The sequence below is a fragment of the Triturus cristatus genome, chromosome 1_2, assembly GCF_964204655.1.
Source record: "Triturus cristatus chromosome 1_2, aTriCri1.1, whole genome shotgun sequence".
NCBI classification, from domain to species: Eukaryota; Metazoa; Chordata; class Amphibia; order Caudata; family Salamandridae; genus Triturus; species Triturus cristatus.
The window spans coordinates 760721945-760738514 of NC_140580.1; the positions used below are offsets into that span (position 1 = coordinate 760721945).

The 16570-nt window shown below is 44.4% G+C and overlaps 1 protein-coding gene across 2 annotated transcripts in view; it reads left to right on the forward strand.

The window, feature by feature from the left end:
- The first annotated feature begins 201 nt into the window (after positions 1-201).
- The window catches only part of VCL (vinculin), a 319126-nt gene continuing 302757 nt past the window's right edge, over positions 202-16570 (forward strand). The window contains exon 1 of one of the 2 annotated variants that reach the window (XM_085608721.1): positions 202-1161. In XM_085608721.1, the coding sequence (XP_085464847.1) occupies positions 994-1161 (168 nt within the window). In that variant the 5' untranslated portion in view covers positions 202-993. The remainder of the gene's footprint in view (positions 1162-16570) is intronic. The other variant, XM_085608720.1, reaches the window with a different exon arrangement.

Genomic DNA, 16570 nt, shown 5'->3' on the forward strand with positions numbered 1-16570 from the left:
CGCTGGAATCTCGAGTGACAGAACGTTTGGCCAATTGCTACTAAGAGGCCGCACTGTAACTATGATAACCCCTTCACATCAGCTGCCTCGCCTCAACGACAAGAAGGCGTGCGTATGTTAAGAGCGAGGCCTGAAACGCAGGCGAAAGAGGTGGGCTCTGCTTTGATAGGCAGGAAAGTTCCTTGGAGCCAGCGAGAGTCCGGGAGATGCCCCGCCTCTGTGCCAGGCTCGCAGTGACGTAGCTCGTCCGGAGCGCGGCACCTTGGAGGCTGAGGGGTGTGGGTAGCGAAGAGCCCAGGAGAAAGCAGGGATCCCGGGAGAGCTGGGGTTCCCGGGAGAGAACAGGCAAGGCAGGAGGGTTCAAGCGAGGAAGGTCCTCCAACTCCCAGAACGTCCCGTGGACAGGGTCGCGACGTTCCAGGAAAAGGGAAGGATAATTCCAAATAAGGAGGAGAGAAGAGAAAACCAGGGTAGAGAAAGAGGAGCTTACTGGAGGGAGGGGGCATCCTGTCAAGCTGCAGGAGGTAGATAGTAAGTGCAATCAGACTTGCATTTCACAGTGCTTGAAAGAGAAACATTAACGCTTGGCAACCGATCGCTTGTAGTAGTGAAGAACACCTTGTCGCCAGTTTAGTAGTGTTGGAACCTCTATGAGGGTATAGTTAGACATTTAGGGTGTAGGAAGAGGACCCTATTTGAGTGGTGGTACGAGCAGTATATACGTAGAAGGAAAATAGATTATTTGATACCTGAGCGTTCATCCTCTTGAGTGAACAAAACTCTCTACGTTGGATAGTGTTTAGATTTTTCCCTGAAGAGGCCATACCTATTCCCCAAGCTCAAAGTGAGTCCAGTAGAAACATCAAGAGTGGGCAGCACCACCCTTCAGAAGAACAGGGCGAAGATTCTGCAAGAAAAGTTGTGAAGTATCTTTTGGGCTGAGTTGGGCACTCTTTTTCTGCTGGAGCCTTCGGGCATCACGGATCCGCCAACATGCCGGTCTTCCATACAAAAACCATCGAGAGCATCCTGGAGCCTGTGGCTCAACAGATCTCGCACCTGGTCATCATGCACGAGGAGGGAGAGGTGGACGGCAAGGCAATCCCCGAGCTGACCGCCCCTGTAGCTGCTGTGCAGGCAGCAGTCAGCAACCTCGTACGGGTAAGTGAGTCAGAGAGAGTGGGGGTGTGGTCGCCAAGGGGCCTATGGACAACTGTTTAAGACCTAAAATGCTGCGATTAGGGAGAAAGTGCAGAGTGTTTCTTGATTCCTCACTTTGTATTGTTTGAAGGCAATGTATATATTTAACCCGATCAACAGTCAGAAAAGCTCCTCCTGTCCCCTTACAGGAGGCATAGATGGTGGCTCTGGTAAAGGATAAGAGCAACTGATCGAAAAGTTAACTAGGAGATTAAATTGGGGATAAGGAAGGCTGATGGAGGAGAGACCAATTGCTGATGCAGTAGAGACACTGAAGAGAATGAGGAAAGAGTTGTAAGGCTGGTTGAGGGAAAGAAGTATTACTGATGGGTGCTCTGCCTTGTAAAAGCTGTCCGCTTACCATGAAACTGCCTTAAGTAATTTAGTGCTTGCTGTATGGAAACATTTTTCAGAATTTCATTTGTGATTTTCAACCTACAAAGCAGATGATAGAATATAAAATATTCTGTAGTTATGCATGCAAGACTAGAAAAAAAAATCTTCTTTAAGCAATAGGTGTGATCTTCGCAAACTACACAGTGGCACTGACTGGTTGATCTTGGTAAGGTTTCTGTGTGGAGCAGTTGCCTTTAACTTACTCTTCTCAAATCACAGTTAGAGTTTAGATTGAACCGAAGAGCATTGGGTAATATTTTTAGTTAACTCTTGATTGTGTCTGGAACTGTAGAGTTGGTTCGGGCCGAGTTAAATGTGAGAGCATTCTTTGCCCAGTAACTATACATGCTGGTCAGTTTTGTATTTTTAAAACTGGTTCCTAAGTTACTTAGAGAGAATAATATACTGAGAGTTACAGCAACCCCATAAATGATTCCTAGGTGGGACAGGTAAAAGGTTGTGAAAAAGCTGATTGTAGCAATTTGCTGTTTTGACCACGTCTTACCCTGTCACTTATTTGTTCAGCCTCGACCAGTGGTAGTAATGATGGGGTTACCAACCAGAAACCAAAGGAAATGATGGACGGAGTGTTGAACATTGCAAGCACTCACCCCCAGTCAACTGATCTGGGTTTAATCCATCGCCGTTCTTTAGCCCACTCTGCCTCCCCAGTTCAGACATGGCCATATGCAAATCAGTCTGACCCTGAGCCTCATGGGAACAGTCCAGCCCGAACTGCCAAGCCATGTCTTCCCTGGACCGGAAACAAGCTTCCTAGGACCGGTTTCTGGCATTTCAGCCGTCTTCAGCCAGGCTTGCTTGAATCCAGTGGCAAAGTGAGCAAGGGACTCACGTCTGAGCATACCCTGCCAACTTATGGCGAACAAAGCAAAAACCAAAGGAAATGATGGACGGAGTGTTGAAAATTTTTCGGGCTGGACTGTTCCCATGAGGCACAGGGTCAGACTGATTTGCATATGGCCATGTCTGAACTGGGGTGGCAGAGTGGGCTAAAGAATGGTGATGGATCAAACCCAGATCTGTTGACTGGGTGTGAGTGTTTGATTGGTTCTGATGCTCCGTCCATCACCACCCCCTTTTGTACCGCTTTGTTCGCCATAAGTTGGCAGGGTATGCTCAGACGTTGAGTCCCTTGCTCACTTTGCCACTGGATTCAAGCAAGCCCGGCTGAAGACGGCTGAAATGCCAGAAACCGGTCCTAGGAAGCTTGTTTCCGGTCCAAGGAAGACATGGCTTGGCAGTTCGGGCTGGACTGTTCCCATGAGGCACAGGGTCAGACTGATTTGCATATGGCCATGTCTGAACTGGTGTGGCAGAGTGGGCTAAAGAACGGTGATGGATCAAACCCAGATCTGTGCACTGGGTGTGAGTGTTTGATTGGTTCTGATGCTCCGTCCATCACCACCCCCTTTTGTACCGGGGTTACCAACCAGCAAAGGGTTTTAACCTACAAGTAGCTTTGTAGCAAGAGAGAGCTTGCGGGGACATCATATATAATAAGTTAACATAACACAAAATTGCATTTGGTCTAAGAAGTGAAACGTATGTGAAATGCATAAAGGCAGCCATGGCCATCCACCTTGCTTGTCAGGCTGCCTATCCCGTACTGCAATCTGTAAGGTCTCTAGTGTTAATTTCTTACTTGCCCATCACTAGAGATATGTAGCCACCTCGCCTCCACTGGTGGCAACTCACCCATCTGCTTCATTTTCATTTAATAATTTTAATTTAAAAGAAAAACAACTCCCCTCAAAGGATGTAACAGTGTACGCTGCAAAAAGAAGTGTTCTTGTCAAATAAAACGTTGTGGAGAGCAAATGGAAGAAATATTTGTTTCTGATCTGGCATACAGCAAGCTCAACACTGGGTAAGAGACCAGGTTAGGTCCTGGTGGAGGGAGCAATTTTAAATACCAGTGAATCCACAAAATCCTGCCTTCCATGCAGGATGTGATATCTTTAATCAGGGTAAGTTGACTGTGGGGCCGCAAGACCACTGAAAAGTAAAACCAAGTCTCATAACTCTACATGCAAAACTCTACAGAGGGTGGTTTCCTCCATGCACCCACTAACTTAAACTGTAGGTATTTATTATGCTGCATGGTTACTGACGAAATTGGTCGCGATGTACAATTGCGAATAGTAACAGAGTGTTCTTTGAGCAGCTGTTTTGATGGACTCTAAAGTTCAGTCTTTTTGGATGCACTTGCTATAAAATGGCATAGCACCCGAGTGCTGCTCTGCCCCTTCTTGCCTGGCTGCATCATGTCAATGGTTTATATGCACTACATTATGATGTGAGCAGTTTGTGCACCTCTCCATTTTTGTGTAACTGGGGGCTGCTTTCTTCAGCTCCCTGCCAACCAGCCCTGGAGCTACTCCCTGTGCATGCTGTTCCCAGTCACATATTGTACTGGAGATCCATCTGTTTGGGCGCTGCCCCTTTATTTTGTATTAAGGTGTTTTCTCCAGTGGTTTGTGTAGTGGTGATAACCCTGAGGGCATTCAGACTGTAAGGGAGTGTCGCAGGACTGTAATGAGAGGTGGCTGCACTGGTCACCTCAGGTGATGTCTCATTTTAGCCTTCACCGCGTGGAATACCATGCGAGGGCAGGGTTCGGAAATCCCAGTGTCTGCATATGCTTTAAAGAGATATTGTGCCTTGATGAGGCAGTGGGCACAAAGGTCTTTAATGCACAGTTAAAGGTAAAACACCTGCAAGGCGAGGCAGCAGGTGCGTTTGTGCCCTGGTTATTTCAATGGGTTACCGTTGGTCAACCTTGCTACCATTTCATAGTTCTTCAAAATATCATGAAAGTGGTGGGTGAGGCCTTTAATGGCTGCAGGCACTTTCTTTAAAAGCAATAACTTTAACCCCTCCTCTTGTGTTGGGCACAGCAATAGCTTTTTGATTCCTTGGGCTGCCTTTTCAGTCTACCAGACTGTTTCTTATGTGCTTTCAGCTTGTTCTTCCGATTTGTCTTTTTGGTTCTCTGATCTTTCAATGTGGTCTTATGGACTTACTGTTGGTCCTCTAGGTTGTGTCTTCAGTCAAGTGTCTGGTCTGGCTTAGTAAGTGTTTGATCAGAAAACATGTGCTCTCTTCTCACTGTCCGGTCACCTATCTGATGCTCTAGACTTTTGGCCTCCCTTGCCACATTATACACAAGCAGATATAACGCTGAGAACATGCCCAGCTTTATGACCTGTGGGAGTATTTGCGACTCCTCACACCATAAATAGTCTTCAAAAAAGTCTTAAGACACACAAGCGCATGCCCCCATCTTGAAGGTGCTACATCTGCAAGACTTCAACACATCAAAGACATGCTGCATTGCCTACAAAGTGGTCCCACCAAAGGCACCTCCGTATTTCACTAAAAAAGTACTATAACATGAATCAACCACAACAGGAGGAGCAATCACCAGAATAGAACTAAAGAAATACTGAAAATAAAACTTCTGAAGGCAAGTCTTCTCAGGCTGTGATCCAAGGGCTTGGAGTAACATCCCATCGCACATCAGGCTTGCCCAAACATTAACTGATCTGTTAATGGAGTATCTCTCCACCACTTATGAGAGGTCGGGCTTTTCCCTTAGCAATCCTAAATCAACAGATAGCTTTATTTTTACCTAGTACTCCATACTAATCTGGTTTCCCATCCTACCTGTATTTGATCCTTCTTTTTTGGTTTACTCTTGTAGAACAGGTCCTTACATCACAGCTATGTCTGTGCAATGTACAGGTCTATCCATTGTATAGACTGTGAGCGCCTGTGGTAGTTTCCAAGTACTCCAGCTAAACGGAAGGCTACTCTTCTACATGTTGGTGTTGAACCTACGACATGGAAACCTAGATTCCCCACTATCAAAGCTGCTGTGCATTATGTGGTTCCCACTCAACCAGTTGTTTCACTGATGGTCACTGGCTCCATGAATAAGGATAGAGTATGCGGTTCCCTCTATTTAGAGGTCGATTGTAAAAAAAGAAGTGATTGTAAAAAATACGTGAAAAAAATTATTGTTGCTGGATGATGACAGGAAGTGGCATCTCATGATCTCTCGACTGCCACAAGTAATTGATAATAGAATAATATAATCTGGAAACGGATCTTTCAATCGTGTACAGCAGATTTATCCCTTCGATCTCACATATTTTTCACACTCAAACACCAGGTCTATCTCTCAGGTTACACACATTGTGCAGGCACAGCGGCCACAGGCCTTCCTCTTTGATTTCGTATTTTGCTGTTTTAAATCTCAGATGGCAGAATCGCCCCCAAGGTTGCTCAGATTATGACGACTCGGACATCAGACTGATATGGCTTCTGATGGAGCCCTCTGCAAGATCGAGCTTCAGATGGTATATAATGAGATACTGTTATTTGTATAGCGCATGACTGTTACAGATGTAGCCTTTTAGCACTCTGTTAGTTGGTAGGACTGGAAGAGAGATCCGTAAAGTGAGAAAATTCGTATTTGAAATGGCAACTAGTTTGGCTGAAGGTGGTGGAAACTTTAATCCGAATACTGAGCGGTCCATTGTATCCAGATGAACAATATGACGTTGTTTTCTGCCTTTTCCCCTGTTTCCGGTCTCTTTCGCTCTCCCCCCCCCCCCCTCTTTGCCATTCATCTGCAGTCAGCTGTTACTGCTCATTCTCGCACTCTAAAAGAGCAACGATCTCGGGTGTCTGCTTCTGGGAGTGTGGTGCTGTGAAATGCTTGATAACTTTGGGGTTGGGGGGATAGTGCTTACCGGCGCCCCTGCCCCCTCATTATCAAGGGAAAGGAGGGGGGAAATGTCAGGCCCTGCCCTGCCTTGTCCCGGTGCCGAGTTGGTCCGGTTAAGTCTGTGGTTATAAGGGGCAAGAAGTGGCGTTTGTAGGGCATCATTCACGGGCATTGAGACCGAACTCCTTTTTGTTTTGCCTCATGTATTCAGATCGAATTCTTGATAATCCATTTGAGAAGCAGACCTTTCTATCTGTTGCATATAACATTATTTTCTCGCAGGTCTTGGCTCTGCAGTGCCAGTAACTACATTTTGAAAACTGCTGATTTAACACAGTGCCAAAGAAATAGTTTGCCAGCAGGTGGTACAAATCTGTCATGAGAGAAAGCAATGTATTTGTTCTGAAGTAGTTTTAATTTACCTTTTCTCTGCCCTCAGACTTCTGCCTTTTGACAGGCTCTTAATTTCTGGTTTATTTTTATTAGGCTTTGGCCTTAGTGACTCCTTTTTTTTTCTTTTCTTTTTTTTTCTTTCAGAAAAGCAAAAAAAAGTCCCAAAGATTTTGTCTATTGCTACCATAGTTGTACATTATGGAGGCTGTGACATCGTATTTATCTTACTATTAAAAGATGCCACACATTAGCTCACTTAGCAAGAACACCTAAAGGTGTTACCCCACCTTACCAATGTGCAAGGAGTTGTAACAGTAAGAATGTGAAAATAAAAACTCCCAAGTTTAGCTGACATCACCAAGATGGTGCGAACTCCGTTTCATAGGACTACATCGGTTGCTGTTGTAAAAGGGCAAGCCTAAAAGCCGGGTATGCAGTCTTATCACTTGCAAGCATTGAAAATAATTTGTTTAGTTAAAGCTGTTCTGTTCACAGACACACACAGGCGTGGTGGCGAGAGTGGAGGAGAGGCAGTGAAGGTTGGGTGGGCTTTGAGAGGGTGGTGTCGGTGGCTCTGCAGCATGCACTCTGGTTATTACTGGTGTTTCACCTGTTTGTGAGTGCTACAGTTTGACAAATAGCACAGCTGCACAACTGAGGTAGAGAATGGTGAGGGATAGGCTAGGATGTGTATCATAGACGGACATACATCTGGAGTGTTCACAAGTGTACTGCTCTAAAACGCAAAAAGCCTTGCTATAGAGAATTGTTTTCAATAGTGAAAAGGTTTTCTGGAAGCTTTACTAACACAAACATCGTGGCAGCAGTCTTGCAAGCTTCCTTCATACAACATAGCATCACGCTTGTCTCTCTCACACATGCACACAATAGATATTATGGTGCATCTCCAGTGCAAGAATACTTTAGACACAGAACAGGCATAGTACTGAAAGCTTCAGAACAAGCTTCCATTGCATGCACACAATTGGTACTATCGTGTAGTTCCTAAAAATACATAGGATCTGCGCGTTTGCTGGACAACAAAAACGAAGGGATTGGTGTCTAGACTGATTCCGTACACCCGCACAGGATATGTTATCCTATAGACCAGCTAGCTCACAGTGCCACCATAAGCCCCCTTACCTTGCCAAGGAGCGGACAGTTTCTGGCAACCCTTGACCCTTTAGGGATCGTGGAAACAGTACAGTTATTTCACTCAGTCAATTGTGCTCACTTAGTCTCAGAGAGATACACAGAATAAACGTTGGGGACGTTTTCAATAAGCATTTATTGAATCAGTCATTCTAGTATAAAACATGTTTTCTGCAACAATCAATAGACAGAAGCTATCATAAGAGATTACATGCACCAACCTAGTTAATAGAAGGTAGAATTCTACCACAGTGTTAAAACAGTGAATACATGCCAGCATAAAAACATGACCGTAATCAAGCATACTCCTACAGTGGGGACCCTATCTAAGTGTACTTTGCATGTATGTGGGTGTAAAGCCAAGAATCACCTAGGAAAGAGCCTGATGGGAGAGAATGAAGGACCCTGTCTTAGGGGCATATGTATCAAACGATTTTGTATTCGCAAACGCTGCGAATCGCAAAAAAACAGCATTTGCGAATACAAAATCGCAAAACGCGATGTATGTGACATTTTCGCATCGCATTATTAAGGAATCGCTAATTTTGCGATTCCTTAATTTTGCATAAGCATTTAAGGAATCGCAAATTGCGATTCCTTAAATGCTATGTAACACGCACCCAAGTTGTGCGAATTCTCCTTAAGAAATCGCAACTTACCACCAACTTCAAGTTGGTGGTAATTTGCGATTTCTTTGAAAAATGCAATTTTTGGCATTTTTCAAAGTGCCATGTGGCGCACATACATGCCCTTAGGGCATGTATGTGCGCCATATGCGCACATATGTTCATTTCAGGGGTGCATCAGGATGTCACCATGACACCCTTGCACCTTTGAAATTATTCTCAATTTGAGATTAGCAAATTGCAATTCGCAATTTGAGAATTACTTCCCATTTATTCCTACGGGCCTCCTGGCCCATAGGAATGAATGGGAAGGTATTCCTTAATTGCGATTTCACAATTAAGGAATATTAAGAATTCGCAAAATATGTGCGAATTTTTAAATACATCCCGTTTTGCAATTCTCAAATAGCGATTCTCAAAAAATCGCTATTTGAGAATCGCAAATACGGTTTTTGATACATATGCCCCCTAGTCACAAGTTGGACACCCCGCAAGGGATGTCAGACCACTGCGTGTTGAAGCTTCAGCGTGCAGGGACCGCCATGTCTTGTCGGTGTAGAAGCGTCTCCTCTAGTTACCTAGTGAAGATGCGTTTCTTTTATACCCAAAATGTAGCCTCTGGGTTCTACCTCAATCGATAGGTTATTAGTACGATTATGTAGATGACCCTAAATCAATAATTGTAACTATGCAAAATAGCCCTGTCGCCCTCGGGTAAAGATAGCATTGACTTTTGTACAGAGTATGTTAATCTTGTTATGTATTTCATGTGCAGGGGATTTTACTAAGAATCCTCATGCATAATAAATTCGGCTAGTTTCAAGAAAACCAATCGACATTTATTCAGTACATATCTGGGTAAAAGGTCAGTGCTAGAAACGTTATGCAGAGCAAGGTAGGACAAATCTGGGTAAAAGTCACTTTGCTACTTAGACCTAGGTTAGGAAACATAACAGTATGGTTCAGACAGCAGCAGATTAGGTTTCCCTCATGCATATAGAGCATATACAATTTATACCTCAGAAAGTAAGTTACCTTTGTATGCACAAAACAGGAATGGCTTTGGAAGGTTCAGTCACACGCACAATACGAGCACAGTAGCAGCGGTTGTGCCAGCTTTGCTTTATCTGGAGTATCTGATGATCTCAAAGTTGATATGCAGTGCGACACGGCTGTGTGGTAAAGCAAGGGAATTGCGGGGATGCTGGGGAGGAGACTCAGCTAGCAGATAAAGAAGACTGTTTACCATTGTACATTGTGCACTGCCACGGTAAGGCTCTATCCGAAGTATTGTGATCAGGTTCTGTGTGCCACATCTGGAGTCCTGTCCCATTCTGGACCCTTCACCTACATTGTCGTCACAGGAATTTCCTGGGTTCTCCCAAGTGGTGGGAAAGTGTCTCAACTTTGCAAGCCCTTTGAGGCTTAGTCCACGCAGTTGCTTCATGTATTCTATTAAATCTTTTTTCTTCTTCTGGTGTTTCTGAAATCTAGATCTTCTAATTGCATCTGTCCTAGTATCTCCTCCGTGCTGCACGGTGGAAGAGCGCTTCAACCACAGAGTTCATGCTACCCGTGGTAATGTGAATACAAGGCACTACCAGCTAATAAGCCAATCCCCCGGATGTTTGTGATCAGTGCTCAGCGCAAAGTCTATCAGATTTATGTTTTAAACTTTTTTTTAAAATAGTTTTTCAGTGCTTACACATGCTCTTGTCTTCAACCCTCCTGTCATATAGGAACCAGGTGCATATTTCAAAATACAGTACGGAAGAGTAGAACTTTGAAAAACGTATTGTGAAACTCCCAAAACTGAACTTCTCTCCCAAAAACCTCCCCCAATGACTGGGGTTTAAGCCCCCTGCGGCCAAGGGTCATTAATGGTTGATCCATATTGTGTAAAAGCTCTTGGCCCCCCAGATCTGCTATCCCATCAGGTTTACAGCCTGTCTGGTATATAGAGGAAGTGACCTCCTCTGTCACTGATATGTCTTAATTAGCTGTTCCTCACCTTTAGCTCAATTGTTTACTTCTGGAAATTGTTACTGTTGCCTTTGACGTTCAGAATCTCTACTGAGAGTTGAACGAGAAAAATGTGTTTTTGGAAACGTTGGCAATTTTATGTGACTTGCTGGTGACATTGTCTATCTAGCAACTCCTTGATTCGTTTTGTGTTAGAATAAACACAATAAGGCACCCTTCAATTAAATCTGTCATTGTATGGAAACGCATTCCATCTAGATTAACCTTCACCATGATTGCCCTTTATAAATAAACTGAGTGATCATAATCGATCAGTCACCCCTTTACAGTGCTCTGCCTTCAGAGACGGGGGTGCAGATGTCCTGCTTTGCGACCTGCTGTTGAGTACTTGCTGCTGATGTGCTAATAAGTTGGTGAAATGCGATGTGGGCTTCAATCACAGGGCTGTAATGGATGAAGTGAAACGTTAGGCTGTTCCTTTCACTGGATGAGCTGGCACAGGGGGTACTGGAGTATCCTGCTTTCCACAGAGCGGAGCGTTTTCTGAGGAGTCGCAGCTCTGAGAGGTCTTTATATGTATTATTTATCAGATTAGTCCTTTCCTTATCAATGGTGCTTTCAAGTTCATGCATTCACATATCCTCAAAAATTGTTCTCACTGCTGGAGTACTTACCAACGTTACAGCATTCTCTCCATGCCGGTGGCAAGGGGGCCATAGCTTCAGTTCATGTCTGAGGCTTTGCCTCCTACACTGCATCCCATCCCTGTCTGATGGGGATGCTTTTCCCCCTCAACTGCACTCCACCCATGCCTGCCCATGTACTATTTGCCTTCTTTACTTCTAGTTTATTCCCTGCTTTTTGGGCATCTGTCATTTTGCGAGTATTAATGATGACTGGCCTTGGAGAGTTTGCTCCCAGTGCTATACCAGAAAGGAAGGAATGTGTTTACCCCTTAGCAGTTGTGTGAAAAACATATAGGAAACTCAATCTAAAGTGGACTAATTAGTTAAGAACACATGTGGTGACCCAAGGACCAATACAACAAAAAGTACATTTTTAGTTTTAATTTTATTATATATAGATAGAGAGAAATCAACAAATTCACACATATATTCAAAGACTGTATATTGTTCTTTGCATGAGGATAAATGTCCTTTGATACAATTCTTTATGCATTGATCTGTACATATAAAATCAAGTTAATACATTAAATGTATATGAGATTGCAACTGATGACAAGCAAACAGAGGGTAGGAAAAAAGGGCAACAAATATCAAATGTAGTTATCTTGCAAGGCTAGGTATGGACCATACCTAGCCATGCAAGATAACTATATTTTTTCACACAATTGTTTTGTAGACCCTGATATAGGAAACGTTATTAGGGGTACCCCTGTTGTACTACATAGTGTTTACCCCTTATCAGTCACAGAACTGTGAGTGGGGAACACCTTACAATCGCACCTAGTCTTGTTACACCAAGGGGAGTTTTTAGAAAAATCTCTTCTTTGGACTATGATTTCACTATTGCTGAACAGTGGATGCTACCAGCCATCTCGAGTCAAACAGACATGCAAACCTGTGGTGAATGAACCACCTACAACCCATTCACCTTCCGGCCTAAAGAGCTTGGCTAACCTTCGTCATCCTCTCTCCAAGAAGGAATATAGTGATGATTTTGTTTCCCTTATAACTAGGGTGAATCTCAAGTTAGATAATGAGATGTCTTTGTCAGGCGTTCACTTCTGTAGGTTTGGCTCGAATGGTAAAAGGCACCATTGAATTAAACTGTCGCGTCTAGACTTTGGTAATGGAATATATACCTCGCAGCCTTTCTCCATGTGATTCAGAAGTTACAGTAAAGACAGAAAGTATCTGCGAGACAACTCCTTTACCTTCATCTCTCATCTCGTATGTCAACAGCTCTCCAATCTCAACCCTGACTACCCTTCCTCAAATATTTTTTTCAAAGCAATGTGACATTCATGTCCCTGGGTTGCTCTTTCTTCAGCATGGACTCTGTATCTGTGGCTCTTTGTTCTAGATTAATTCTCCTGTTTAGCCACCCAATCCTTCTAAACGAAAAAAATATTCACACTTATGGAAAGTCCTTTCAGATAGCAAAAAATATGGAAGGCAATCTCTGTAAGAATAAGAATAATGCTACTGGGTGACTCCATATGTTAAATTCATACCGTGTTGCCATTGGTTGGACCGCCGTCGCTCATGGCTGGACTCCAGGGGCACAACTAGACCCGAACTTCGTGGTGCTAAGTCTCCCAGCCACGGCTGGCCTATCGCCGGTTGCGCATGGTGCAACAGTCTTTTATTTTTGCTGCCCCTCTCCCATTTCCTTCTTCTCCACGAATTCCCTCACTACCACTCGCCAACAATGCACATCAACTATCTCAAGCACCTCTCTTACAAAAATTTCATTTTTTTATGGGGCTAATTGTAGTTTACTCACACTCAGTTCTGTGATCTGCATGGTACACGCTCTTTGTAGCAGGCACATTAACCATCTGCGCTGTGTGTGTGACAGGAGTGCCCATGTGAGTGCACGGTAAACGATGCAACAGTGTTAGAGTAGGGTGAGAGGAGTGACTGCAGGGTGAGTGAGGTGACCATATGAATTTGGGTGAGATGCAAGTGCAGAGTTGGACGAATGAATTTATGATTGGTGATGGGCTTGTTTGAGTGAGATTGCAGAGTGAGCAGTGAGGGGGAGGGGTGAGTGAAGTGTTTCATGAGTGCAGGGTGAGTAGTGTGCTTGTGTGACTGCAGGGTGAGGTACAGAGTGAACGGCGCAAGTGCACTGTGAGTGCAGAGTGATCACCTTGAGTGCAGAGTGAGCGGTGTGCTCATGTGACCGCAGGGTAAGTGGAAGGAGAACGGCGTGAGTTCATGGCTAGTGGCATAAGTGCTGTGTGGTCATTGTGAGTGCAGGGTAAATATTGTGAGTGCATGGTGATCAGTGTGAGTGCATTGTGATCGCTGTGAGTGCATGGTGAATGTGAAAGTGAAGGGCGAGAATGAGGAGTGAGTTGTCTGAATGCAGGTTGCATTCCCAGACACTTGAAGTAACTCAGCATGTTATTGACGACTGGCGTAGGGTTTCAGATATAAGTTCATCTATTGCTATTATTGCATTATTCAGGGACCAGGCCGGACTGGTTATAGCGGGCACCAGGCGTTTTCTCGTGGGCCGGAAGGGTGGGGCCGGTTTTGGACCAGTGAGGACCATTTTTAGGTCTCGCCTGACTCAGCGCATGCGCTGGTCTGGCGAGACTTTTTGAGAGGGCTCCAAAAAGTGCTATTAGGCCAGCCTAGAGCTACAGTGCATGTGCGCGGGCGCGCACGCCGCACTGGCCGCTTTGACGTTTGATCGCGATCACTTTCGCGGCCTCCGGGGGCTGGAGGACACATGGAAATCACTTGCAGCTGCTTTTGGTACGGGGGGCCGATATTGCAGCACTACTGCAAAACCGGCGCCCTGTACCAACAAGCATTGGCATAGCCAATAGGTCTCGCTTTTGGGACCTTATAAGCATTTAGTTATGCAACGGTTGCATGGCTAAACGCTTATAAGGTCCCAAAGGCGAGACCTATTGGCTATGCCAATGCTTGTTGGTACAGGGCGCCGGTTTTGCAGTAGTGCTGCAATATCGGCCCCCCGTACCAAAAGCAGCTGCAAGTGTTTTCCACGTGTCCTCCAGCACCCACCATCCTTTCCTGTGTCAGGTTCGACTCAATTGGCAAGGCTGGTTTGTGTACCCAGTCCGGCCCTGTTCAGGGATCGAGGGTGCAGGAAATCAATATTGTGCTCATCCTTCAACAAACTTCCAGTCTTGTGATTAGGGTTGCCAGCTCAAGCCCTTTCAGCCCTATGGGCGGTGCGCACCTGCTGGACTCCATACACTACACCCTGGTTGTTTAACAGTGGGCCTTTGCCATTTCCTAGGTATTCACAATGTTGTATTTCACTTGTGGACTATGGACCACTTCAGTGGTTGTATCTAATCTTAGATTCGAATAACTTCGAAAGATGATAAGAATCCATGTGCATAACACACCATGCAGTGCTTATGCACAGCACTGCTAGCTCACCTTGATGAGTCCATGTTTTTAGACTTGACACATTTCACCTAACATATAAGCCAAACTGCAACCAGTGCCTTCTTTCACCATGCGGTCCACAAGCGTGCTAACCAACTTGATGCAAAGAAGAGTGCTTTACAACTTCATCAGGGTTCACAGTGGTCTATATATTCATTCTTTGTTTATTTGGGTGATGGTGCCATTTACCTTTAAGTTATGGTCCTTGTGACACTGCCTTTGGAGGCTTTCAGTTCCGTTTTGGGGATGGATGGTTTTACTTCACTGTTGGATGTTGTTTTACTTTTGGATGTCATAGCTTTCACTTACCCTTTTATGGTGGGTGTCTCCTCGCTTGGCATCATCTTCAACCTCTTAGTAAGCAAAATTCCAGCTAGAGTTTTCAATTGGATGACCTACTCTGAAAACCTTGTTCACCTTTCAAAGAATGTTTTATCTCCATTCATTTCAATTGGATCGCTCTCCAAAAACCACTTGCTCTCACCCACCTTAAAGAATCAAAGGGCTAAGAAATCCTGTTTGGGATGTGTTTGTTGTCGGTGCTTTAAATGTGGTGACTTTGAACTAGGTTTCTACTGCGCCCTATAGTCATGACCTTAAATTTGCAGGCAAAAAAACAGTCCTCGACATGCAAGTATAGCAGTTCGTGTTTATATTTCACATTTTCACCTCCTCTTGCCTCCAGGTGTCTAGGTGATTTCAGGTTGTGTGTGGTTGTTCATGATGGGGCACGATGGAGAGCCCTGAAATTGAGGTCAAAAGCTGTGTGAATATTTCACAATGCCTGTAAGTAGGTGAGACTACAAACACATCCAGTCCTGGAACTCTCTGCAGAGCGCCCAGAGAAAGGATCTCCTAAGTGACAATTATAATTTTGGAAAAGTGTATGAAGGTGGTACACAATTGTCTTAAATATAGGCTGTGCATAAGGAAAAGAAAATGTGTTTTTAGGTAAGGAAGGAGGGAGAGAGAGAGGTTGTGTATGAGAGAGAGCATGGTTAAAGGCTGGTGACACAAGTAAGTTCATGGAGGACTGAGTGAAAAGACAGTGATGAAGAGGAAGGATATTTGAGGTATGCCGATTGTGGATGTCAGAAAGATGTCATGAAAAAAAGGTGCAAGTGTCTATCAGAGGAAAGTAGTGTGACGGGGAAAACTGGTCATGAGAGATGCTCTTAAGTCTACTACCCCTTACACAGACCTTAGTACTTTTTAATTCAGGCTCATATTTTCTGAAGTGAAACATTTTCAATTTAAATTATTCACAAAAACATTATAACTCGTGTATCTTATATCAACCTGCTTGTTTTAGGCATCTGCTCATTGTTGGGTAATATGTCTGTATGCAATGAAAGAGAACTCAGAAGGGCAGCGATACCGTGATCAGGGACCATGCTCTGTGAAGCACAGGATTTTTGTTCACTTATTGTAAGTCCCACCTTTAATTTCATAGGCCTCACTTCATGGAAAGCATTCCTAGTTACCCTTTGGCCACGCTCCTTTTATAAACCTCCTATTTAGGGCACTGGGTGTTTTACACTGGGGTTTGTGATTTCTTTTCTTGATGTTGTGATTGTAACTTGTCTCCACAGAGCATGGGCAAGGAGTTCGTTCCTTTGTGGCAATTGGGATTTTGATTGTCTCTGAAGGTGGTTATATCTTTTTTTGGATTTATATAATTTCCTGGGTCTGAAAAGTCCTCTCTGAGAAAAGTCTGTAATGTCGTCCTTTTTTGATATGTCATTAATTAGGGACATTTGACCTGAGCTTGTGTTAGTAATGCGCGCGGAGTGGACCAAGGGTGGTTCCCCCTCTGGCATTTCGTGAACCTAGAAGAAGCTGCTGGGTCCAATGCACCTGCAATGTTCAGAAAAAACAAATCTCTCCCTACATCCTGAAGGTGGACCCCATCTTCCAAGTAGTAGCCAGGCCCTCTGATAATCCGGTTG